The 26,537-nt window shown below is 39.8% G+C and overlaps 1 protein-coding gene across 1 annotated transcript in view; it reads right to left on the minus strand.

Annotated features, from left to right (window-relative positions):
• SELENOI (selenoprotein I) overlaps positions 1-20,463 on the minus strand; it is a 43,536-nt gene extending 23,073 nt beyond the window's left edge. The window contains exons 1-3 of the mRNA XM_058551629.1: positions 20,315-20,463; positions 2,618-2,686; positions 2,029-2,137 (exon numbers count right to left, since the gene is read on the minus strand). Coding sequence (XP_058407612.1) covers positions 2,029-2,137; positions 2,618-2,686; positions 20,315-20,371 — 235 coding nt within the window. The 5' untranslated portion in view covers positions 20,372-20,463. The remainder of the gene's footprint in view (positions 1-2,028; positions 2,138-2,617; positions 2,687-20,314) is intronic.
• Between the last annotated feature and the right edge of the window lie 6,074 nt (positions 20,464-26,537).

The following is a 26,537-nucleotide window of genomic DNA, read 5'->3' on the forward strand; positions in this document are numbered from 1 at the left end:
TAACTGCCCAACCCCACATAAACAACAGGCATTTATTTTGAGCTTTAATCGTAACTCAAGACAGATTGTTCATCTTTACTTGAAAATTACTTATGTACCTAGAATGAAAAATGTTTTGGGAATTTAAAATATGCTTGTATTTAATCTGATGCTCATTGTTTATGATTAAACTACAAACATGTATTGAGCCATCAACCTATACTCTCTCACTATATTATTAATTAGCTAAACAAAAGACTTTTTGATTTGGGGCCAGCCCCATGGTGTAGTGGTCAAGTGCTCGAGCTCCACTGCCGGCGGCCCGGGTTCGGATCCCAGGCACGCACCGACACACCGCTTGTCAGGCCATGCTGTGGTGGCATCCCATATAAAGTAGAGGAAGATGAGCCCAGGGCCAGTCTTCCTCAGCAAAAAGAGGAGGATTGGCATGGATGTTAGCTCAGGGCTGATCTTCCTCACACACACAAAAAAAAGAAATTGTAACAAAAAAAAAAAAAGACCTTTTGATTTGGGTATAGATAGATACCTCAACTGGATGATTTTGGCATCAGAATCATTCCGAAATGTCTGGACCCTGCTATTTCCCCCTAAGATAGAATAACTGAGAATCAGGAGGTCTGGGTTCTAGCCCTAGCTCTGTAATCAACCAGCACTGTGACCTTGAATATATCATTTAACCTTTCCTATCTTACATTTCCCAAATATACTGACAATAGATGGTTTACCTGGTCCTTCAAGTTCTATGATTTGGGGAAATGTATATACAATATTTACATATTTTAGTTCTCTTAATAACTAAGTAAATAATCTTATTTAGAGTAGTCAGAGAAAATAATATTTCTAGTTACAAAGATAAACTTTTGAGGATGTCCTGAGGATTAATATACAAATTTTTTTAAAACTACTTAATATCAAAACCATACTTAATGAAATTTAATTTTATTTATTATTCATGTGGTACTTTATGATCTTCAATTACCATTTTATTACATGTACAGAAGCTATGGCTAAAAATTTTAGTTGATAAAGTTAGGCATATGTATAGTTTTAATATTCAGGATTTCTATATATCAAAAGTCAAAAGTGTTGAAACTCCGAATTTCATACAAAAAACAATGTTGTCAGTGATTGTTAATTTCTCCAGATCAGTCCACAAAAGTCTGCTGAACCCACAACACAGATGAATTATAATACTAAAATTCCTCACTACATCATTTATAAGTATTCTTATTAGAAAACATAATCTCTAACTTAGAATTCAAAAAATATTCATCTACCTCCATCTTTCTGTTCCTCTCAACTCCACCAACTGGCTGAGCAAAAAAAATAAACTGCCTCCCACTTACTCCTCCTCATCCCAAATACACTCCAGATTCTCCCCTATGGCTTGGGGCAGAAGCTGGGTGTGGGAGAAAGTGAAGACAGGAATAGGTATGAAAGAAGACATAGGAGTCCAAGGTGGGAGCAGGCTGAAAACCGCTCCAAAAGTGCTTCTTTCCTCTCTTCCCCAATAAGGGTCCAGAGTTCAGTCAACAAATATTTAAGGTCTAAGAACCATTTCCGAGGAAACTGGGAGTTATTAAAGGCAAGCATGGATGCTGAGCAGAGGGAAAGAGAGATCATATTCCCTTTAGCAACAAGGGGATTTTTCTTCCATAACTAGAAAAAGGAAAGAGATATTTCTGGAATTGGTAAGTATGCTGGGCTCTGCTTATATTAATTTTCAGGCAAAGTTTCACAGTCCTGATTTTCCACCTTCTTATAAATCCAATTATTCTTTATTTACCAAAGCCTCGTTGCTTTTCAGACAGTCTATCTAAATTCAATAGCCACGCTGGTTTCTAGAGCTTAATGGAAACATACATAACATACTGTGAAAACAAAACTTGGCTTTTATACCCAATTCTGACATTTTACATACCCTTATAATATCCAGAACTTTTCAGAAATATGAGCATCTCAATAGAACCAGAAAATAACCATATCTCCTTTCTATTTAGACATTTTATATTAAAGTAATAATTTTACCTGAAGCATAAAAGTCAGGATCAAAGTGTGCCATAAGTAGGAAATTAAATACAACCAGCAGAAAGCCAGAAAAGGTGATCAGATTTGGAGCCAGCCAAGTAGGAAATACCTATTTTTTTCAAAATAATTACAAAATAGTTAAAGTAGCGGAAACTCTCTGTCCACTAAACACCACAACATGCAAATTTAAGTCATAATGAAAGCTATAAATTTGAAATATCTTATATACACGAGTTACATATATTTAAATGCAAACCATAATCTCCAATTGATAGAAATAAGCATTTCTTTCTTCTATTTTCTATATTTTAAATAATTCTATAATCAATAAACTTTTACAATCATAACAACATTTATTTCAAAAAAATTTTAAAAGGTATTTTATAAAAATGATAAATTCTAGAGTATAAACTTCTTTTTCAATAATGAGATATATCAAAAGGTATGTGACTAAGGGAAAGGAGGATAGGAGAGGTAGTTTCTCTAGATATCTTATTAAACTGACAGTTGCATCCGTAACACTCCATAAAACACTTTAAAACATTTAAAACTTACTAAAACATAAGTATATGCCTATTAATCATCTTACCTTTACTACGGTGTTCCAAAATGGATGCATGATATACAGAGAGAGTGGATTGGTGTCCAGAGCACTGTACTGTTAAGAAATGAAAGAAAACATTCAGAGTTAATCCTTGCATACTAGCAAGTAGAACAATATTTCTCAAATGACAATAATAGTACAAATATAACCTGGAGAATGTCTATGTTTATGATGTCCTCGTCTGCACAACAAAACTGGAAATGCAATATAAATGGGGCAAAGATGGTCAAGCACAGCCAGATATTTTTTTACTCAATCAACTTTTATCTTACCATGTTTCAGTAGAAAAATTTATATTGCTTATAAATTCTCACTTACTATGCAGGATCAGTAATATGCGCACTGTGTGCATTGAAATAACGACCACATTCGACCTTTTCAACCTCCTTCATCCTTCTCAACTAACAGGAATCTATTGTTTTACCCCTAGATACCATTACTAATGCACTTACTAGCTGTGCGACCTTGGGTAAGTTACTTAACCTCTCTGCCTTAGTTTCTTCACCTGTGAAATGAGGATGATAGCCTTTACCTCAAAGGATTGCCATAGGATTAGATACATTAACAATATACATGAAGCACTTAGAGCAGCACCTGGCCCACAGTAAGTGCTATCTAAGTACTAGATATTATTACATGTGCTTTGAGCACCAAAGGAATGACAGATCCCTTTACAGCAGGAAAATGAATTGCATAAATAAGCAAAGGAAGACAACAGCTTAGGGTTCTGTTACCACAGTTTATTCCTCAATTATTGAGCTACTTAGGAAAAATTCAAAGGAAATTTTAACAAATATCTGTATACAAATATGTAAAACTTTAAGAGTCATGTCAATGACGTATTCATCAGACACATCACACCGGAGTACCGGCATGTAGGAAGCACTCCACTAGAAGTGGGAAAGAAGGGATACAAAATTGGTAAGGGACAATTCCCACCCTCAGGGAGTGCGAATATTACCCAATTCAACCATCTGACATTTAAACGATGTCATATTATTCAAATGTCTGAAAAAATTTTGACTGTGTTTTGTATTTATGCTTAGTATGTACGTAAAATAAGTAGTAAGCATTTGAGTATCTAATTTTTTTTAAATAATAAGATCAAAATTTCTTCCTGAATGTTTTATGAATATGCAGGAAATATCTTCTCAAAAGTATTTCAAGACTTAAAAGCGTGATGGAACACAAAAGTAAATAAAGAGAAATAATTTAAAATACTGCTAGCAAAGAGAGTTAACTAGTAAGTCAAACATTTATTCAACAGACTCCATGTCTGAGGCCCTCACTTTCTCCAACCTATTCTGACTGAAATGGGATAAAACTTGGACCAAAGATCTGAGATAGATAGTAGGAAGAAAATGGTGATAGAGAACAAGGTTTGCCTCTGCTGGCCAGAGTGAGAAGCTATGCAGCTGTATCCAGACTCTCAGCAGGAGCCTACTTAAATGAGTATTACTGTTCTTACTAAAATCAACTCTTAATGCATGGTTCTCTACACTTCATAAAGCTTCTCCACATAATAGATAGCACTATATTTGAACCTCTGCAGAATGAAGGAGTTCTCAACTGACAGGACTGCCTGAATTTAAGTCTTCAGACCTGAGGACATGGAACCAATACGAACCCCTAAAGGCTGCGGATGACAAGGTGGGAGTGCCTGGCCTCCTCCACTTCACCAAAGTCCACCCAGACTGCGTGATGTAGCCAGCAGGTCAGATAAACTAGAAAACCACACATTTCAAGTCCACCATCTACTGCCAAGTACAAAAGTTGTAAGAAGTCCAAATCAGAAGAAAACAGTTCGACATTACACGAATAGCTAGTACGATGTACAAAGTACAATGCCCTTAATCCAAATGTTTACTGAATGAGTCTCATCCAGTAGCTTTCCATAATTTGAATTTTGGATCCTTAACTAATAATATTTTGACTTGAAAAGCTCCTCTTTTTAAATTCTGAAGTTTCAACTCTAAATCTCTAGTTCAGGAGACCAGTAGAAGTATGAAAAGAATGCAGAACTAAATACAAGAAGGTGAGTTTGCCTAACCGGATTTTTTACATTTACTTATAGCTGATGAGCTCAAGTATAGCAAGAAAGATTAATATGAGATTACAAAAGGTAGCAAACAATAAACCTCAAGAACACTCTGTGCTCTAGCCTTACACACCTGAGTATTTTTCAAGGTCATATATCACTTAGCATAAACAAACTTGAAACTGTCTTGAGGGAAGAAAAATGACTCAAACCTTCTACATGCATGAAAAAATAAGTAAAATATTAACTTTTAAAGGTGTTAAACCAGATTTAGGTTATTTGTTAATGCTTGTTAAAAATATTTTTATTTTCTATTGGAATGATATTTTGGTATACACCAGAATATCCGAACTAGGTAGATAATCCACTGTTAAGGCCTACTGTGACTTGTTTGGCTCTGCAATCTGCAGGCCCAGACTAAACTAGTGTCCTGGAGAAATGCTTGAGGAGCACAGCCTGAGTTTGAGGGAATCATTCCCAGGAAAAACCTCAGAACCACAAGAGTTCAGAGGACATTTAGTTCTCACATGCCTGACACTCATCTACACAAATAGGTAAAACAGCTGACTGTTTTACTGGCCTCTTTTTAAATGCCTCTGGTTACAAAAAAACTCACTACTTCCAGAAGCAACTTAATCCACGTTAAAAGAACTTTTCTATACACTAACAAAATCCTTTCCTTCCCCCATATTTTTTATCCTGTTTTCCTTTTGCCTTACAAAGTTAAGCAGACGAGGGTCCAATTTTTCTTCTAAACAACAGTGCTTCAGATATTTGAAGACAGCTCTCCCTGTCACACCTAAATCTTCTCTTCCCCTCTTCACCTTCTCTGCAACATCCCATGTTCCTTTTGCTGCTACTCTTTTGCCACAGTTTAATCTCCTTCATCATCTAGGTCTAGGTCTCTAGACCAGAGGTTGGAAAGCTTTTTCTAATGTGGAAGATCAAATTTGGCCACCCTGAAATATATCTCTGTACCTTGATTATTTTCTCTGACGGACATTTGACCTCCCCCAACCTGCCTAAAGAATTTAACATAGAAGACCTGTTCCAGGAAGAAGTTACTATCATACGATGGCTATAATATAATGCAAAATAGATGTTACAATAGGAAAGGCACCAACAAGCCCCTCTTATCAAAAATTCTGTCTCTCCCAGGCCACATTCTCTAGGTGGCCTTGCAAGGAGTTGGCAGTCAAACATTTACATTTATAAGGGAAATCTCCATTTGTAAAGGTATCTCCCTCTCTGTGCTGGGGGGAAGGGGGGATGGCCTCTCTAGAAACTTATCAGTGTGGAGGATAAGGCCTTAAATCTGCTTACCCTTGATTACTGTAATTTCTGTCTCCCTTCTTTCTCTCTCCCCAACCCCAACATCCTCCTTTGTCTTTAGCTGAGGATGGTATTTAAGACGAGAATCGCCACTATTGTGTTGAGAAACTCAGTTTCCCTGGTTTCTCCCATGTATACATGTTACTAAACTTGGTATTATTTTCTCCTGCTAACCTGTCTTTTTAATTATTTGGCCAGCAAGAAGAACCTTAAGGGAAAGGGTGGAGGGGGATTCTCCCTCTTCCCCGACACTAGAAAAGGCCAGACAGTAAATACTTTAGGCTTTGCAGGCCATACGGTCTCTGTAACAAACACTCAACACTGCCACTGAAGCAGGAAAGTAGTCACAGAAAATAGGTAAACAAGTTGGCATGGCTGTGTTCCGATAAAACTTTATTCACAACAACAGGTGCCTGGGGGCTGTAGTTTGACAATTGGTGCTCCAGACAATCCAATTTCTTGTTAAACCAACACAAAGGTGTGGTCCAGGGCAAAAGGAACATTTCAAGTGGTGCCTGAGTAGAAAGGAGAACATGACTATAAACCTCTCTTCCTCAACAACTTATTTCTCTGAAGTTCAACCTATTAATTTCCTACAGCAACAAAATCATACTGCAGACAACACAGTCATCTAAACCCTATAGGCTTTTCTTATAGGGACCGCTAAGCCACCTTTCTCTATGCTAATAGGAGGCTAACTGTTGGAACCTAAGCATAAGACTCAACATTTACCATTTTAGTATTTCATTTTGCTGGAGTCAAGTCATCTTTTTAGCCCCTCCAGACCTCTTCAGATTCAAACTCAGTTATCCAAGGTAACAGCTCGTCGCTAGTACCATCAAGTCGATTCCCACTCCTAGCAACCCTGTGTACAGCAGAGTGGGTAACAGCTATGCCTCCCAAAACTCACAGCAAGTAAATCTGTCTTGCTAATAGTGCCTTCACCTAAGTCTCCATAAAAATGCTAATCAAGGTAGCATTTCTAAACATTTCCCTCCAGATTGCTATTAGTACATTTAATAATTTTTATTTGGGTATAGAATTATGTACTGTCATCTATGGCAACTATATCTATCATGCCCACAAAAAAAGATTTTCATGAAGTCTTAGTGAAATCCAGAATTACCTTAGATAACATTTTGCCAAATATTAGAAAGTTTCAAAACTTTTTTTTTTTTTACTTCAATACAAGTCAGGAAATAAAGCAGAGTTCATTCTTCATTCATTCATTCAGTAAGCCAACAATTAATTTATGATTGAGTGCCTCTGATTTTGCCAGGCAAAATTTTGCTAGGCCACTGGGAAGAGAATGGTGATCAAGACTACAATGTTTCCTGTGTTCACCAAGTCTACAGTCTAACATGAGATAGACAGTAAGCTAGAAAACAAGTAATAATTACAAGTTGTGATAAATTCTGTGAAGGAAATAAACACGGTGTTCTGCAAGAGGACAAGGCTGCAGGGAGTGTGCCTAGTCAGAGTGGTCAGAGAAAGCTTCTCTAAGGAGGCACACTTAAGCTGAGTCCTAGATGACAAGAAGACAGACAGGTAGAGAACGTATGAGACATAACTGTGACTCAAAGAAGTGAGACGTTAAAGAGAACATGCTATTATAGATTCCATTTATATGAAGTTCAAAAACAGACAAAATTAATTTACGGCAAAAGAAGTCATAATGATAGTTGGTGAGAGGGACTGAATGGGGACCTTCTGAAGTACTAGAAATAATTCTGCATCTTGATCTGGATGGTGGTTACACGGGTATAGACATATGTAAAACTTCACTAAATTATATACTTAAGATCTGTACATTTATATGTAATTTATACCTAAAAAGAAAGAGAGAAAATAAAGAACATACGTGTGGCAGTGGACATGTGTGTGTGGGGAAGGGTGGGTATAGGTGCTGGACAGAAGGAGGTGCATGCCAAGACACATTCCAAGCAGAGAGAACAAAATGTGCAAAGACCACAAAGTTAGAAATATTTGAAATACTGGAGAAAGGCCATCGTAGCTATAGCTTAGTGAGCAAGGAATAGTGATATGAAATGAGATCGGAGACATGAGCAGACACCACTGAGCAGGACCACAGTGAGTGGGATTTTATTCTAAGCCCAATGCATGTCCTGATTTATGTTTTTAAAGGAACACACTGATTACAGTGTAGAAAATGGACAAAAGAGTAAATGGAGAGACCAGTCAAAAGACTGTTATAGTACATCAGGCAAGAGATGATTATGGATCAGACTAAGAGCAGTACAGTGACTTCTAAATTACTTCCAAAATATGCTGTGAAGTGCCCATTCTTGAGAAGGACATTAAAAATGTGTTTCCCCTTAATTTAAGAAAGAAATTGGCTCTAAGAAACGGAAAACTATGAAACCACCTTCTTGGATGTAAAAGTATTTCCTTTATACAAGTACTATATTTTAAATCCCTGCTGTGCACTGATAAGAAAACTGATATGAACTGACACACCCTTGCACTAAATACAGAGCTCTGGACAACTTATTAATTAGACTGAGGCTACTGTCCTGAGTAACGCTCTACTATCTCTAAACGGCAGCACATTTCCTACGCTTTGTCTTCTAACCAATCTAAGGAGACTACGACTCTTACTATCAAATGATTTTTAATATAAGGCTTGTCTTTACCCATCTGAAATATAAACTTTATACTTGTAAAACATATTTTAGTTAATTGTGGTAATCCATAAATGTGGCTTGAGTACAAGCTAATAATAGTTCATAAACTATACCTATTGTTAATCACTTCAGATATAAGCAAACTCAAAATGATATTTCTGACTTTTTAAAATTATTTCCAAAATTCTTGAGTTCATGGGGCCGGCCCCGTGGCTTAGTGGTTAAGTGTGCGTGCTCCGCTACTGGCAGCCCAGGTTCGGATCCCGGGCGCGCACCAACGCACCGCTTCTCCCGCCATGCTGAGGTCGTGTCCCACATACAGCAACTAGAAGGATGTGCAACTATGACATACAACTATCTACTGGGGCTTTGGGGGGAAAAAAAAAAAGGGAGGAGGACTGGCAACAGATGTTAGCTCAGAGCCGGTCTCCCTCAGCAAAAAGAGGAGGATTAGCACGGATGTTAGGTCAGGGCTAATCTTCCTCACAAAAAAAAAAAAATTCTTGAGTTCAAAATCTTCCATGTTCTTAGAAGTAAAAAGCAAGACAGCCACAGAGAACTGATTTTAGTTCACAACTGGGTTCACTGTATGAAATTATAGTATTTATTGCTCTTACCAACTTTCCAGACATCTCTAAAATGAAATAAACACATTATCAACCTCTCTTAAGAACTCAGGAGAGAGAAAAGAAATGTCAGCTTTCTTTTCTCCCCCTGCACAATGAAGCTCAGTGTCTGCTAACAGTATTGAGGTCAGTCCTTGCTGACAGGTCTCATGACTCAATCATGTTTCAGTGTTGAAGTCTTTACAGGGGCAAAATCCATCATGGCCAACATGTGCTCTACCACTCCTGGGCAGAGTTCTTTATTAATGACATTCCAGTCCTCCAGGCTAGTCACTTAAGCACAAAACATAAAAAGAGGGATCCCAATTATTAAAAATTGTTATTCACTCAGAAAATATCAAGGCAGTCAAAAGAGCTGCCTTTCACATACAAATTTGGGACACACTGAGCCCTGGGATATAAAGAATCAGTTAAGGGAACGTAGAAAGCTTCCCAACCTGATCCTTTCTGCTTCTGGCAAACAGTAGACTGAGCTCAATAAACATTTGAATGTTTGCACATATGAACGAATAAGTGCACGAACTACTTTGCATGTTTATTTAAGTAGTAGTATAGAGTTAACCTATCAGTGATGAGAGGAAGTGTTACTCCCTTCACTGAATCTATTTCCCCCAGAACTAGTTCACAGCAACTTTTAACTTCAGGAGGGGAAATTCCTCTCACTCTTCCCCTATTAAAATACCATGTTTACATTTGTATAATGTTTTACAGTTTCCAAAGGACAATTATATCTGTTCTCTTATTTGATACTATAAGATGGAAAAGGTAGATTATTCCTCTCTATCTTAAGACGAAGAGACTATAAAATTCAGAAATTAACACAGCTAATAAACAGGAGGGTCTAAACTGTAACTCCTTTCTGAGTCATCTTGGAACACGTCTATGAAATTAATCACTTTGTTTTAAACCAGACCACCCTTTCCTGGCTCAAATACAATCAGGGGCTACATAGATCCAATGTACTGAAATTATTATTCTCATATTATCCTCCAATATAGACTTTTCTGTCTTCCAACTTGTGGCAGACACATCCTAAAGTAATCCCTAATGAGTCAAGTCCTTGCATAAGAAATCCCTTCCCCTTGATGGTTCATTCTGCTCCCTTGAGGGTGGGATCTATAACATGCTTCTAACCAACAGAATACAGCAAAGGTGAGGGATGTCACTGCCTTGATTAGGACACATATGGCAAAGATGAGATGTCATTTCCATGATACATTTCATTATATAATATGTCTCCATCTTAGCAGTCTGCAGAAGAGTCCCCTGCTGACCTCGAAGAAGCAAACAGCAATGATGTGAACTGCCAATAGTGAGGGCCATGTGGCAGGGAAAAGTGGGTCATCTGTAGGAGCAAAGAGCCTCAAACTTAAACTGGAAAGAAGTGAATTCTACCAACAACCATTCAAGCATGGATGAGGACCCCAAGCTCCAGATGGGAACACAGCCCAGCTGACATCTTAACTGCAGCCTGGTGAGACCCTGAGCAGAGGAGCCAGTTAACCAATGCCCAGACTCCTGGCTCACAGAAACTGTGAGATAATAAATGTGTGTTGTTTTAGGCCACCAAGTCTGTGGCAATTTGTTACAAAGCGATAAAAACTAATACACAGTTCTGAAAGCACTACACCATCTTTTCTAGTAAGAGATATCATGAGGCTCCTATCAACAAAATCAAGACTACTTCACGCTTGAGAGCTAACATACGAACATTATAGTAATGGTTTCTTACTCCTTTACACTTGTTTCTTGGTTTTATTAAATGCTTTTCAGATTCCAATAAAATTGAATATTTCTTTGATGAGGTGGTTCTCAAAATGTAGTTGCCAAACTGGACACAATTCTTGGGCCCTACCCCAGATGTACAGAATTAGACTCTCTGGGGGTGGGGCCCAGCAATCTGTTTTCCTTTTTTTTTTTTTTTGGTGAGGAAGGTTGGCGCTGAGCTAATATCTGTTGCCAATCTTCTTCTTTTTGCTTAAGGAAGAGTGTCACTGAGCTAAAATCTGTGTCCATCTTCCTCTATTTTGTATGTGGGACGCCACCACAGATTGGCTTGACGAGTGGTACGTAGGTCCACGCCCAGGATCCAAACTCACAAACCCCAGGCCGCTGAAGCAGAGCACAAGAATTTAACCACTACGCCACCAGGCTGGCCTCCAGAAATCTGTCTTTTAACAAACCCTCCAGGGGATTCTGAAGCACATTCAAGTTTGAGGACCACTGCTCTGGTGGAAACAAACATTAACAACACTCTCGCAACTCCTCAGCTGAAGGATACGCCACACCATTAGTTTGGTGGTTAACATCTATACCTCTTTATGGTGACTTCAAATACTGCACCACAACCAAGACGAGGTATAATAAATTCAGCAAGTTTCACTAAATTTACTAAATGCAAGGCATTGTGCTAGGAACAATCTACTATGATATAAAAACACCAAATCAAAACTTAAAATGCAAAAAAAAAAGGGAGGGTTCTATTAACCCTGGGACAGAAATAAAGTTTCTTAAAGTACTTTTTCATCAATACAAGACATTAAGAACTACACCCACAGAGAACATGACTCAGTGGGCCATGAGATCTCATTTCAGTGAGTATTGTCATTTATGTCTGCTAACAAGTCGGAAACAAGACGGTGGTGAGAGAAGACTGGAGAAGCTAGAGCAATGAGACAAGAACAAGCAAGTCAAGATGACAAACAGGTTTGCTTGCTGGAGTTAATCTGTAGCAAGCTCTAACAAGAATGAGAAGATAAGACAAAAGGAGAGGTCATTTAGTGAAGGAACTTGAAGTCCTCGCTGAGGAATCTGGATATCAAACACACAATAACACATGGAAGTTACTGCAGATTCTCAAAAAGGAGAGTGGTATTTGAGAAATTTTACTTACTCTGCCTGTTGTACTATTATATATGATTAAATAGAGAAGAAATCTGAAGTCAAAGACTATCTGTGGGACCCAAGCTAGACACAGACCTCTCAGTTACTCTTTCCATCTGTCCATTAAGTTGTCAGCCTTAATTTCCTTTCCTAAAATATACTTTCTCTTGTTAAAACTCCCTGAGGTATGGGTACGCATGTATATGTTATACGCTAGCTAATGTTCACAAGCAGGAAGCACAAATGTCAAGTTTTATTTCTTATTTACTTAACACTAACACAGCACTATGTGCCAGGCACTTAACAAATATTAACTCATTCAATTTTTATAATGATCCTATGAGGTAGGTACTACCCCATTTCACAGATGAGGAAACCTGGTTAGAGAGACTAAGTTACAAGATCACAGAGCTAGTATGTGGGTTCTTTTTACCTTAATATTAGTCCCAAAGCTAATTATTTAACCAAAAGCCTTTTACCTCACTTAGAGCTAATAGTATATGAAATGTTCTTAGTACTCAACTAAATGTAAGACTAGTAAATACAGTCATCCACTTGCCCCTACTAATAATTTAAAACTGGGAGAAAACAAAATCAATTCTTTCTTTTTCACTGTACATTTTCCCCAACTGCAAACATTAGACACAAACCCAATTAAGCAAGTCACTGAAGGTCTTTATTCTAATGTTTGTATATCTTGTACAAAACACCGTAACTACAAGGCAGAGTTTATATTTCATACTTAGATCTGACAGGCAGCATAGCGTGAAGAACATGGACTCCAGAGGCAGACTGCCTGGGTTCAAACCTCAGCTGTGGGACCTTGAGCAAGTTACTTAAACTCTGTGGCTCAGTAAAACGGGGAAAATAATACTACCTCTACCTCACAAGGCACTTGTGAATATTAAATGAGATAATATATGTAAAGTACTTAAAGCAATGTCTGGCATATAGTATATACTATATAAATGTTTGCTATCCTTATCATCATCATCATCATCATCATCATTCAGTATTTACGACGCTATTGCTCTTGCCATTGCAACTTTCCTTCATTGAGCTTGCGAGGCTCAGCCTGGTCCCTCACACACCCACCCTTCCTTGTGCCTTTAATTTACCATGGTCTTCCTGGTCTCTGTGCCTTGGCTCCCATCAGTCTCTCTGACTGGAACATCTTTCCCCAACTCCCTTATGCACTGTGCAAATTCTCATTCAGCAAAGAAGTTCTTCACATTTAAGCACTACAGCAGTTAGAAAAACAAGCCATCATCAGTGAATTGTTATTTCAGAAAGTAGTAAAAGAACTAATTCAAGATGTTTCTTTCAAATAGCACCTAAAAATGTAGTAACCTTCTACCTACCACTTAATCCCTCTCCCTCTCATTCTGCAGAAGTTTCCCATCCATCCTTCTCTTATTCTTTCTAAAAGACTCCTGTCTCTGCCAACTGCAAAAATAATTCTTTCTGTGAGACATTTGTAAATCTATATCTAAGACCTCTAAAATGCATTTCAAGCCTTACTAATGCACTTACAGGTGGGAGAGGCCAGTTTCCTAAATCTATGCAAGGAGAGCAATGCACAACTGAAAATAAGTTATGCTTGAATTAACTGTAACATATCTAGGTGACGCCATAAGTAACATATTATATTGTAATCAGCTTGCAGTCATAATAAGTAAAAATCAAAAGATCAAGAATTTCTCATGTTTCTACTGTGGCTCAGGAGGAAAGTGTTCTAATCTTTGAAATTATTACAGAAATATTCCTCTAATGGAGGACAATTCATCCACAAATTATATTTCTTCAGAACATGAAGTTTTCTTTTTTTTAATCCCAAGTCCACACCTTCACATAGTCCCGCCCAAGAGAAGTGCCCTGCACAAAAGATTACTGTTATCCTGCCGGATTCAGCATCATTTATCATTTAAATTATAATTGTGCTTCTGTTCTGTAAGCATCAAGCTCTCATGAGTTTGGTTACTCATAAGATACTAATAATACCTCCTCATTGGGCTATCAAGAGGATTAAATCTTAGACTCAACAAATGTTAGGTGCTATTATTACCAAGGGTACCTTTCCAGAGTTAATGCTTCACAAATCCCCCACTTCAATGACCGCCACCTCTACCCACCCAGGCATCCTACCAAAACCTGAGTCATCCCAGACTTCTCCCCATCTTTCATCACCACCTCCAGCTAGTCAGTCACCATATTCTGTCAATTTTAAATCTTAAATCAAGGGTCACAAACTGAAATGTCCACAGGGATCAGACAGGTAAACTGAACAAAGCAGACCAGCATGAAGCATATGGACTGGCAGGGAAAAGGCAAACTAGAGAGCAAATTCCCTTTTTAAAGAGGGCAAGGACTACTTCAGGAGATTCTTGTCAAGAGGAAGCTCAGAACCAATCCTGTCCACTATTCTGTTTTTTCAAGAAAATCCATAAATCTGAACTTTTATGGGGAAGATACCAATTTTTGAAACAAAGTAGGTGTGGGCCAAATTAAACACATCTGCTGGCCAAATTTAGTGGGCACGTTAACCTGTTTTTAACCTCTATCTTCAGAATCCCCACTTCCTTTCTATCCCCACTGCTTTGATTCAGGCCTTCCTCATTTCTTACCTAGTTTTATGCAGGAGGATCCTAAAAGGTCTCCAGATCACCCCTACCTCTACCACCTTCCATTCATTTTCTACAAGCTGCCAGGGTGAGCTTCCTAAAATTAAAATCTGATCCTGTTTAAAATTCTTAATTGGCTCCCCAAAACCTATAGCATTACAACATGCCTAAGAACCACCTGAGGTATTTGTTTAACATGCAGATAAAAGCAATCTACCCAGGGGCCAGCCCAGTGGTGTAGTGGTTAAGTTCCTCAGGCTCTGCTTCTGTGGCCCAGGGTTCGTGGGATCCAGGATGTAGATCTACATCACTCATCAAAACCATGCTGAGGCAGAAACCCACATACCAAAAAAAAAAAAGAGGAAGATCGGCACAGATTTTAGCTCAGGGCCAATCTTCTTCAAGCAAAAAGAGGATTAGCAACAGACGTTAGCTCAGGGCCAATCTTCCTCACCAAAAAAAAAAGCAATCTATCCAATCTGAATCTCCCTAGGAATGTGCTAAACACTTTCCCCAGGTGATTCTAATGCTGATGGTCCTTGGGCCACAGAAACACTGCTCTACAGGGTAAAATCCAGAATCATCCCCCTCTGACAGGGCCCCACCTCCCTCTCCAGTCTCAACTGCCACTCCACTATTCTGTTTAAACATCTAACTTCTTGTGGTTCCCAGAAAACACTCAGGCCTCCACCCCTTGGCACTCACCTGTTCTGTAATGCCTTTTCTCCCCTCTTCACCCGGCAACACTGGGGCCTACTCAGCTTCATCTTCCTAGACTGAGCTCTGCCTTCCCCTCCATTCCCTCTCTGAAGCCTTTCTCAGCTTTAACCCTCACTCCCTGGCACTGCTTCCTTCTCCTCTCCCACAGCACCCAGCACTTACCTAACTGCATTTCTTAACTATTTATAAGTCTATTTACTTGCCCATAAGCCAGCAAACCAGGTTCCTTGGAGGCAGGAATTTCAGCCTAGCTTAATTTTGCAACCCAATGCTATGCCTAACACCTAGTGGGCCCTCAATAAATGCTTACTGAATAAACAAAATCAAACTGTATGAACCAGTAAGGGTGAAGGCCAGATTCTAGCTCTTTAGCATTACCATCAAGATGCACAGTCTCTCTTAAAGACCTCTTATTGTACTAATGAATTCAAAATTATCACAATTCCTGTAATCAGGGTGTCATTGACAGCCAAGTTAATTAACTACCATAATAGTGAAAAAAAATTCATCATAAAATTATATTCTTGAAACCAAACAAGATATCTCCCAGAACACTTCCTCTTTGAAGCAAAATGATACAATGTGAAACTAGCTGCTACACTAGCAATTAAAACTGTGCCTTCCCTATGTCAGATTAGGTAAACCACAGTAGAAGCTTCACCTTTAGATAAGTGGGAGAATCCTTCAACTACCAAGACCCATCCGAAGAAAGGCTAGGGAGAGGGGTGGAATTCAAAAATTCACATTCAAAATACAAAAGTATCCTTCCGCTATCTAGGAGATGCACAGCTCCCTTTTCCCATACTTCCAAAATGATTTATATTCTTTTACACTTTCATTCCTTCAATAAATATCTGTTGAGCACCTACTCTGTTCACGTGCTAGACCTCAGTCATGCTGAACAAGACAGCTAGAGGCTCTGCCCTCTCAGAGCTCACATCCTACCAGAGAAGGCAGGCACTCAACTAATTATTCAACTAACCGTTTAATAAAACTGCGGTAACACAGAGAACACAAGTGTTAAGAGAGCATATAACACAGAATCCATCCCATGCTCTCTTCTGTACTGAATCAATTGTCTTACAGTTTCTTACTACAGAAACCTAATTATCACTCTATGTGTGCATCCCTTTCAGCAGTTATTCCAAATAACTGCCAGGTTTCCAAACTGTAGCTCTCAAATGTACCTCTAGGGAAGATAAAGAAATTAGACTAGTGTAAAGGAAATTTTTCCAATAGCTGCCTTTACAGTATCAATTTTTCTCTACATCTCTTTGCTCTAATATATAGGGTCACATCAGGGAATAAAAATGTCTTTTGAGTGTTTTGTGTCTTTACCCATTTATGGGTAAAGCTGTTTGAATTCAATAAGCATTTATAAAGCACTTACTGTCAAAGACCACATAACGAGAAGGTGTGATCTTCAGGAAGAAAAGGTCTCTAGGTGCAATTCACATTCCAGTAAAACTGATCACATAGATTTTTCCTTTGGACTCCTTTGGATTCATATTTTTAAATATGAACACAGTACTGAGTAAAGAACCCTTTACTAGAAGTTTAGGTTATAAATTTGGGCCCTCCCGGTTTTTTTAAAGGAAGCCTCGTTATAACTAAAATAACATCAACAAACTATATTTTAGTGAACACTGGACGCTTGCTAAATTGACCTTTGTTTCCAGGATCATAGGAAACCTACTCTCAGACACAGGAAGTGAGTCAGATAATCTAAGAGGGGAAAAGACAGGAACAGAAAATCACACTCAAGTTTCTTGCAAATTAGGACATCTATCTAGCTGGAAATATAAATCTAGGGAAGACTACTTATAAGAAAAAGTAGATTCCCTATTACAGACACGGCTGCAAATGAAACAGCTTTCTATTGGCATCCACCCAGAAAGCCAGAACCTAGTAAGGAAGAAAAAGTTTTACACGTCAGAAGAGAGAGGGGCCGGCCCCGTGGCTTAGCAGTTGGGTGCTCGCGCTCCGCTGCTGGCGGCCCTGGTTCGGACCCCGGGTGCGCACCGACGCACCACTTGTCCGGCCATGCTGAGGCTGAGTTCCCCATACAGCAACTGGAAGGATGTGCAACTATGACATACAACTATCTACCGGGGCTTTGGGGAGAAAAAGGGAAGAAAAAAGGAGGAGGATTGGCAATAGATGTTAGCTGAGGGCCGGTCTTCCTCAGCAAAAAGAAGAGGAAGATTGGCGTGGATGTTAGCTCAGGGCTGATCTTCCTCACACAAAAAAAAAAAAAGGAGAGAGAGAAAGCGAGTAAAGCTTCAGGCAAAACAGGAGGTAACTGGGTTAACAGCCTTCTTTAATGAAAGTTGTAAAGCCCTGGGTTACCAAGAAGGCTCTGGAACTTCTTTCCACTTAAAATTTTAAGACAAGTCAGCATGTCAGTTCAATGTTGCTTGAAAGCAGGGGAATGTACTATGTGACTTTCTAAGGTCCCTTACAGTTTTTTCAATCCCAGTTAGACAAAATCCATTATGATTTTTTCAGTTATTCATTCATCCCACAAATGTTTACGGGGTGCCTGTGCTCAGGCCACGGTGGTCCATTAGACAGTCTAACCACTTGGGTATTACATTCTAATGGGTATACACACTAAAGAACTAATTCCATAAAGGAGCAAAGGGTGCTTTGAGAGCACACTTAAAGGAAAAGGGGTACTTAGAGAATGTTTCTCTGAGGAAGTAATATTTAAGTAAATATGTGAAGATGAACATAAATGGGGAGGGGAGCTACATTCCTGGCAGAAATAACATTTCTTGAACACCTGAAAAAAAAGGAGATGCCTACTAATGCTGAGGGGGCAGACAGTGAGTGACAGAACATGAAGCTGATGACATAAACAAGAACCAGATCATTCAGAGCCGCACAGGTGGTGTTATGGATTTTTGGACTTCATTCCAAGAGCAATGGGAAGACAATGGAGGGTTTTAAGCAAAGGAGTGATGGGACCAAATGCATATTTTTTAAAAGATCACTATGAAACATAGAGACAGGACTGGAAATGCAAAAGTGGATGTGGGTGAGCGACAAAATTAAGTCATATTCGATTATAATCCAAAGTATAAAATAAATATCCATGAATCCATACTGATATAAATAAATGATTAAATAAATATACATTGGGAAGACAAGACAAATCTTCCATGCAGAATTCCAAACAAACTATGTTGACACTCTGCCCTCAAGGAGGTGAAGCATAACTCTCCACTTCTTAAGTGAGGGCTGTGCACAGTGACCTCCTTCCAAAGAAAGTAATTTTACAGGGAGAAACCTGACAAACACTATCCTGGCCAGGCGATCCAAGTCAGCATCAACAGTGATAAGTCATGTTGATAGCATGTCTTCTTCACACGATGCAGTGAGAATGGCACTTCATCTCTGTGGTCTTCTTCCCAAATACCCGTAACTTCTGTCTAATTATAACAGAAATATTAGACAAATCCCAATTGAGGGACATTCTGCAAAATACCTGATCAGAACTGCTCAAAACTATCAAGGTTATCAAAAAGAGAAAACGTCTGAAAAACTATCATAGCCAAGAGGAGCCCAAAGGGACACGACGACTAAATGGAATGTGGCATCCTGGATGAGACCCTGGCACATAAAAAGGACATTAGGTAAAAACTAAAAAAGTCTGAAGAAAGTATGGACTTCAGTTAATCATAATGTGTAAATATTGGTGCATTCATTGTGACAAATGTACCATACTAATGTAAGATGTTAATAATAGGAAAAATTAAGTGTGGAGTATATGGGAACTCTGTACTAGCTTCACAATTTTTCTGTAAATCTATTCTAAAATAACTATTCTAAAACAAAAAGATTACTTAAACTGCATGTGGAGAGTGTGGGAATGGAACTACGCTTCCAGTTTAGGCTAAAAATGATAGAACATACAGGACCTCGTGATTCACTGGCTGGTGGGTCGGGCAGAGTACTGGGAGTGAAAGTGACACAGGTAGCAAGGATGAAAGGCTACACCCCAGACTTCTGGCTTGGACAACTGGAGGGTCAGTGGAGTCATTCACTGATAAGGCATCAGTGGAGAAGAACCAGATTTGGAGGATGGTTAACAACCAGCATTTACCGGAGGCCCCTTATGCGCCAGGCGCTTCGCAAATTCTTATAATTATTTTGCACAGGTAGAGATTATTACCTGGCCCAAAGCCAAAAAAAGAAATAAGATGTCGGTATCAGGTTTGGTATCACGTTTATATGTACTCCAAAGCCCGAGTTCTTTCCACTACACAGTTCCTTCCTGCGTACATTTACTTCATCGGGCAGCCCGAGCGCCACCAGCTACAGCTGAGGAAGCCTGTACTGGGAGTAGAGGTGGAGCGCATCAGCAGCATGGCCTCAGCGGTCACTCCTCTCCCCGGGCCTCATCTGCCAAACGACCATCTCCTTCTCCGAAGTTGTATGCAAGAGAGGAGGGTAAAAACTTCATTAAAATGAAGACAAGACACCACAGAAGAGAACTGCATCACCTCTCAAGGGGGCTAAAAAATAATAATGAAGTAAAGAAGCGAAGGGAATTCTCTCGCTCCACTCCCGTCGAGCGGTCTCCTAAGGAAAAGGCAATCCCCTGGGAGGGTGCGGAGTAGGGGCGGCGGGCCTAGGGTACTCCCACGCACCCCGACCCCAAAGCCCCAAGACTTGGCAGGACCCCCGGAGCAACGCCCGCCAGTCCGCCCGGAGCCACGCGGCACAAGGTGACACGGACCGCGCCGGCCCCTCAGCCGCCTGGGAGAGGCCGGGACGAGGAGGGAGAGGGGCGTCCGCGGGGCCCGCGCTACCTTGTACTTATCAAAGCCAGCCAGCTGCTCCGGGCTCACGTATTCGTAACCAGCCATGACGACGCGGACACTCAGCGCCCACTCGGCAGCGACTCTCCGCGACGAGGCTGAGAAGCACGAGCACCACACCGGCTAACTAAGGATGGGAGGACCCGGGCTGGCAAAGGCGGTGGAAGAGCCGCGCTCCGCCCACCACGCACGCGTAGCGCCTAAGCCGCTTCCGCCGCCTCCCAGCGCGCAAGCGCAGAGCCCCCTTCTCCCCGCCCATGGAGGGAGGGTCGCTAGCCTGCTGACGCGGCCCGCCCCCTCACGCCGCCGCAGTCCAATCAGCGTGGATCAGGCAACACTAAGTCCCGCCTTCCAGGTCTCCTGGTGGCTTGATTCGCTAGCGTCAAAATTGGTGAGCTGAAGTAAGGCAAGTGGGGAGGTGAAAGGTCAATTTTCCCGAAGGCTCTGCTCCAGGTCTCTGGGCTAGGCTGGCTAATTGTGTGGTATCCGCGCCTGGGTGGAGATTTGGGGATATCCTTTTAGTTGGGGGGATTGGTGGAGGGAGTAGGGTGATTGCGTGCGAACCAATTCAGCAGTACCTTGGGGAGGAGGGCTTAGTTCCCTCAAGCCGTGGAGTAAAAGAGCAGAAAAAAGGTCTGTGCCCAGCCGGCTTCCAGCTCCTGGCACGGAGCGCTGCACGCAGGAAGAGCTTAGTGGACGTGATTTATGTAGAGAAGCCGGTGGGAGGCTTTTTGCAGCCGGTAAAGGGGCATGAAAGGGCACTAGAGACAAACCCCTCAGTCAGCGTTGTCTGTGCACCTTGGACCGCCTCACCACACTCGCGCTATCACTGTTCAGGTTAAGATTACTGATGTCCCCGGCCAGATGAAAGCACTGGTCTCTGGAGTCTCTGGGGGCCCTTAAATGCCTTTGCAAGAAGTGCGTTTACATAACTGGAGCCAGTCGTAGAAAGAACACTGGAACAATGGCTAGTGTGTATCAATCTAATAATAACATGTAATAACAGTAGTAGTTGCTACCATTTATTGAGCGCCTTCTCTGCGGGGAACTTTCCGTAGGTTATCAGCAACCCCAATAACAACACTGAGGTGGAAGGCATTTTCCCCACTTTGCAAATTAGGAGATCAAAATTCAGATTACCTAACCTGCCCAGGATCATTTAATTACACAGCTGGGAAATGGTCAACCCGACCTAAACAGAGGTCTTTGATGTGGAAGCCACTAGCTAAGGGAGCCTCTCAGTCTCTCTGGGCCTCTGAAACTGAGGGCCATTATTTTGAGATCTCTTATGTTCTTTACATTCATTCATTCAAAAATATTTATTGGGGACTCAATATATGCCAAGTATATTATTATTTCTGCATATGTCTTATCTCCTCTTCTAAAGTTTAAGATTCTTTTGGGGTAGTAGATATAATGCATCTGTGATACCTGGTACATAATAGATGATCAATAAACTTGAGTGTCATTTTCCCTCACTTACCCTAAGGGGAAGATTTGTATCTTATACATCTCAGTTTTCCCCATGCCCCATAGCCCAGCGGCTTGCAAATGATATCTGCTCAATACGTTTTGTTGAATGGATGAGCAAAGATCTCTTTGATATGCTATGAAGTGCCCAGCTTGGAGAAGGACATTAGAAATGTGAATCTCCCTTTAATTTAAGAAGGAAATTGGCTCAAATGAAAGGAAAACTATGAAACCACCTCCTTGGGCATAAAAGTATTTCCTTTATGCAGGTGCTGTATATAAATCCGTTCTGTGTACTGATAAGAAAACTGAATTGACACACCTTTGTGCTAAATACAGAGTTTTGGGCAATCCATTAATCAGACTGAGGCTATTGTCCCAAGTCATAGGCTACAGATTTCCTCTGCTATGCATTTCTTCTAATCAATATGAAGAGAAAAAAACTCTTATTATCAAATGTTTTTTTTTTTAAAGAGTGAAGTAAGGTCGAGAGCTCCTTTTTTTTTTTTGAGGAAGATTGGCCCTGTGCTAACATCTGTTGCCAGTCTTCCTCTTTTTTCCTTTTTCTCCTCAAAGCCCCAGTGCATAGTTATGTATCATAGTTGTAGAGTTGTATCTCTTCTATGTGGGACACTGCCTCAACATGGCTTGATGAGCAGTGAGTAGGTCTGAGCCCAGGATCTGAACCATGGAAACTCAGGCGGCCGAAGCAGAATGCATGAACTTAACTGCTACGCACCACCAGGCCGGCCCCTCAAATGGTTTTTAATACAAAACCTTTGCTTACCCATCTGAAATATGAACTTCATAGTTGAAAAACATATTTTAGTTAATTGTGGGAAGCCATAAAAATGTGTCTTGAGTACAACCTAATAATAGTTCATAAACTGCACTTATTGTTAATCACTTTAGATGTAAGCAAACTCAAAATGACATTTCTGATTGTGTAAAATTCTTTTCCTAGCTCTGATATTTTCTTCAAAAGTAATGTTTTTAAAACAGCAGCTTTTGATTTTGTGAAAGCAGTTACAATTTGCTGCCTCTCTTCTGCCAAAGTTTGTAACAAGTTTGAATCAATTATAAGTCAGTCTGAGAATTTCTAAACTGAAAACACACAGTTTTGTTTATACTTTGACATTTGTCACTTAACTGGCTGTGTGATCCCAGACAACTTATTTCACATAACTCCAGTTCTCTTTTTTGAAAAGAGAACGTTAGACTAAATCTCTAAGACCCCATTCATCTCTGAAATGTAATGAAACTATATCATTTAACTGCTCTGAGATAAAGTCATCTGACCTGGAAAATGATTAAAGTTCTTGTCGTACCTTACGGTTATTACATAGAGCATGTGAAGTGATATGGCTTAAGCCTGTTAAATTAAGCCCATACAAATATACGATATTATTTTTCCAAAATTCCATGAATCCTAGACCTGGGTGAGCTTTACCAGGCACTCTCACCTGGAAAGGGAAAATTTTCAACTAAACACATTTGCCTTTGTAACTGAATCACCTTCCTGTCTCCTCTTTCCTGAATTTCATTCCAGGAGGCATTTATCCCCAAGGCAGCCCAGAGCTGCGAGGGATGGCTTCACGTTGACCTGGCTATTACCTTCTGTACCCTGTGCAATCTCTTCCTTCTGCACCACAATACTGAGCATAGTTTGTTACTGCCTTGCTTTACTTGTCTGCCTCCTCGTCCATAGAAGTTTCTCTCTTCTCCATCTCATACACTCAGGATCAGGTTTTTGCCTTCCAGAATGATAATCATAGAAAATATTTGTGCTAGAAACAGCGTTAGCACCTTTGTGATATAACATGGAAAAAAAAGTGTTTTAATTCCTAGAATTCCGTTTTATTTAGTCTGAAGTAAGAGGATGTCAGATAAATGGAGATATCTAGAAAATTGGAAGTTAGTTAAGGACTAATATAGTCAATAACTCCAATATAAGTTATTAAAGCCATAAAAATGGGCAAGGTTTCCCAAGGAAGCTTCTAAAGAAATATTGATTTGGTTTGCATTTTAAAATAATAATAATGTCTTATATTCATAAACTCTATGATTCTCAAAGCAATTTTACATCTCTCTAGAACAACTCTGAGCCGTGGGCCAGGTAGTGGTTTTAATTGTACAGAATGGAACAACAGAAGAATTATATATCTTGCCCAAAGTCACCCTGTTTGTTTATGATAAATCTGGAATAAGAGCTCAGGTCATCAAAACTTTAGTTGAATAATTTTTCCACTGAACCATGCTTCTACATGTTACCATGGTAAGATGTTAAAAAAAGAAAATCTGCAAGTCAGTTTTTAATCAAAACTGGAGAAAAAAACTAGGAAGAACTGAACAGATTCATTACATTGCTTACTGTTTCTTAAAATTGGAATTCCCTGGCTGGAGTAAACCTTCTCAAGTTGGGTTTTGTCTGCCTGGTTTTTGCTGTATTTCACATTTTTCAACCATAATCCTACTATGTAAGAATGTATAGAGAACTCTGAGTGGGTCATCAATCATATTCTTCATCACAGAAAAAGTCTGCAATATGCAGAGATTCAGCATAAACTAATGCCGCTTTGTACCTGCTACTTCCCATGTCAGTGGAGGGGGTGGTATCTCTTCTATGCTGTGACTTGTCATCCTATCAGCCTTCCAATGGTTTTCTGGCTATTTTTGTGCTCCTGACCTTTGAACGCTGTCAGTGGTGTCAGTAGTCATTAAAACCAAGAGAGGCAGTACAAAGGTTCAGAGGGACCCAGGGGCCCAGTGTGATATGAGGTAAGAATAAAATCACAGGTCTAGTAATTTATTTATTAGAACCTCTACTACTTGCCATTCTTATTTTGAAGATGAGTGATTATTTCTCTTTGAAATAGTGAGCATGACTGTAACAAAAAAGGAGAATTATTTTTAACAACTTATCGCAGGCAAAGTTTTACACTGTGTAAAGTCTTATTTTCAGCATTCTTGAAGTTCTGGTAGTGACCCAGCATCTGTATTTTCTGAGCAGAGAATTGATACATCTCCTACACATATCCTTTTCTCCATTATTACTGCACTAGAATAGAAGCAGAATTCTAGGTAAACCAAGTACAGATCATACCGATGTGTGGCCATAGTGGCATCACCTCTGTTGTGCCTTTCTCCTTATTCCTGTTTGCCTTGTCTAATGTCAGGTCTGCAGATATAACCGAATGTAACCACTATTCTTTTTTATTATTATTATTTCAATTTGAACATACAGCCACACCAAGAGACCCCATTTTTGAGTATGGATCATTTTTGTCTTCATGAAACTTTGAGATCATTGGAGTTGAGATCGATGGTTATTTGGTTTTGGTAGAAGAGAAAGGTACTAGCAGAAAAAAACCTAAGAGGAGCAAGAGAGTAGGAAATATTGCTATGATCCATTTTCATGTAGGAATCCTCAAAAGCCTGGGACAGGGATTAAGGCAATAGTTGCCAACCTACATATCTACTACATAAGCCTTTGAGATCTTCCTTGATATACCCAAGGCCATGCAGCCTGCTTGACCAGAACTCTAGCAGAATCTGGCTCTACTTTTAGGAAACAAGATATACAAATATGAAATAATGTGTAAAAGTAGCAACTTCATTATCTCTTCATATATCCTTGTTGAACGCTAGCCATGTGCCAAATATAGATACCATGATAGACCTTGGAGATACAAAGTTGAATAAAATATGGACCCCAGGCAAGGAGTACATTATTAGTGCATTCTGTGAATGACCAGTACCATCCAATGCCCTGGCTCTTTATAGATTCTCTCTTTCTTCCTTCCTCCCCTCACCCCTCCTCTCCTTTTTAAAAATTCACTGTTAAAGTGTGAGATATTTTATCTTGGGCAGAGAATTCATTTAAAGACGGGAAACAAATGGTTGGAAACAAAAGAAAACTCTCTGAATAAAGGCTTTGAGATCTCACAAGGATTGATTTAATATTTACACAAATAATCTACAGTCATGCATTACTTAACCACGGGGATACGTTCTGAGAAATGCATCGTTAGGCAATTATCTCATTGTGTGAACATCGTAGAATGTACTTACACAAACCTAGATTGTTTTTTTCCCCAACCAGAATCCAGTTTCTTATTCATAAGACACCAGGGTAGAACTGTTCCTTGCCATCCTCTTATTTCAGTAATTGCCTGAATTTCCCTGAAACGGTGACACACTTCACTTCTCTACATTTAGGAAGGACAGTGGCTAACTCAGCAGCAGGTGACTGTCTTGAGGATGCAGTAGACAAGGAAGCCAGGCACGCTGGCTCAAACCGGGAGCTAGGGTTTGTATAGCTGTCTCCGACTACAAAAATCACATGGATATTAGTTCAAACAGTGCACTGAAATAAGCAGTGGTTTAGTTTTGAAACCTGAATCCTTTGAAAAATTAATCTGAGGTAAAATGTTTAAAATCATTTTTGACCTTTAGCTTGTCAATCTGCTAGAGCTTGTCCTAAAGCTGATAGTCAAAGCAGGATAGGTGTGGTCACCTGTGGCATGGGTATGGCAGACCTGCCACGTGAGCTGAAGCTACAACTGGGAAAACTATATGAGAATCTGGCGCTTGCTAATGTTTTGGACTTCCTGATGACATCCCCCTCCCCAAGTAAAAATTACGTCATCAGCTGTGATAGTAAAAAAGAGAAGAAGTTCCCACTGCCAGCTCTGGCCTTCACCCCAAGGCCTCTTCTCAGAGTGATGGGGACTGGTCCTAGGGA

The sequence above is a fragment of the Diceros bicornis genome, chromosome 12, assembly GCF_020826845.1.
Source record: "Diceros bicornis minor isolate mBicDic1 chromosome 12, mDicBic1.mat.cur, whole genome shotgun sequence".
In the NCBI taxonomy this organism is placed as follows: domain Eukaryota; kingdom Metazoa; phylum Chordata; class Mammalia; order Perissodactyla; family Rhinocerotidae; genus Diceros; species Diceros bicornis.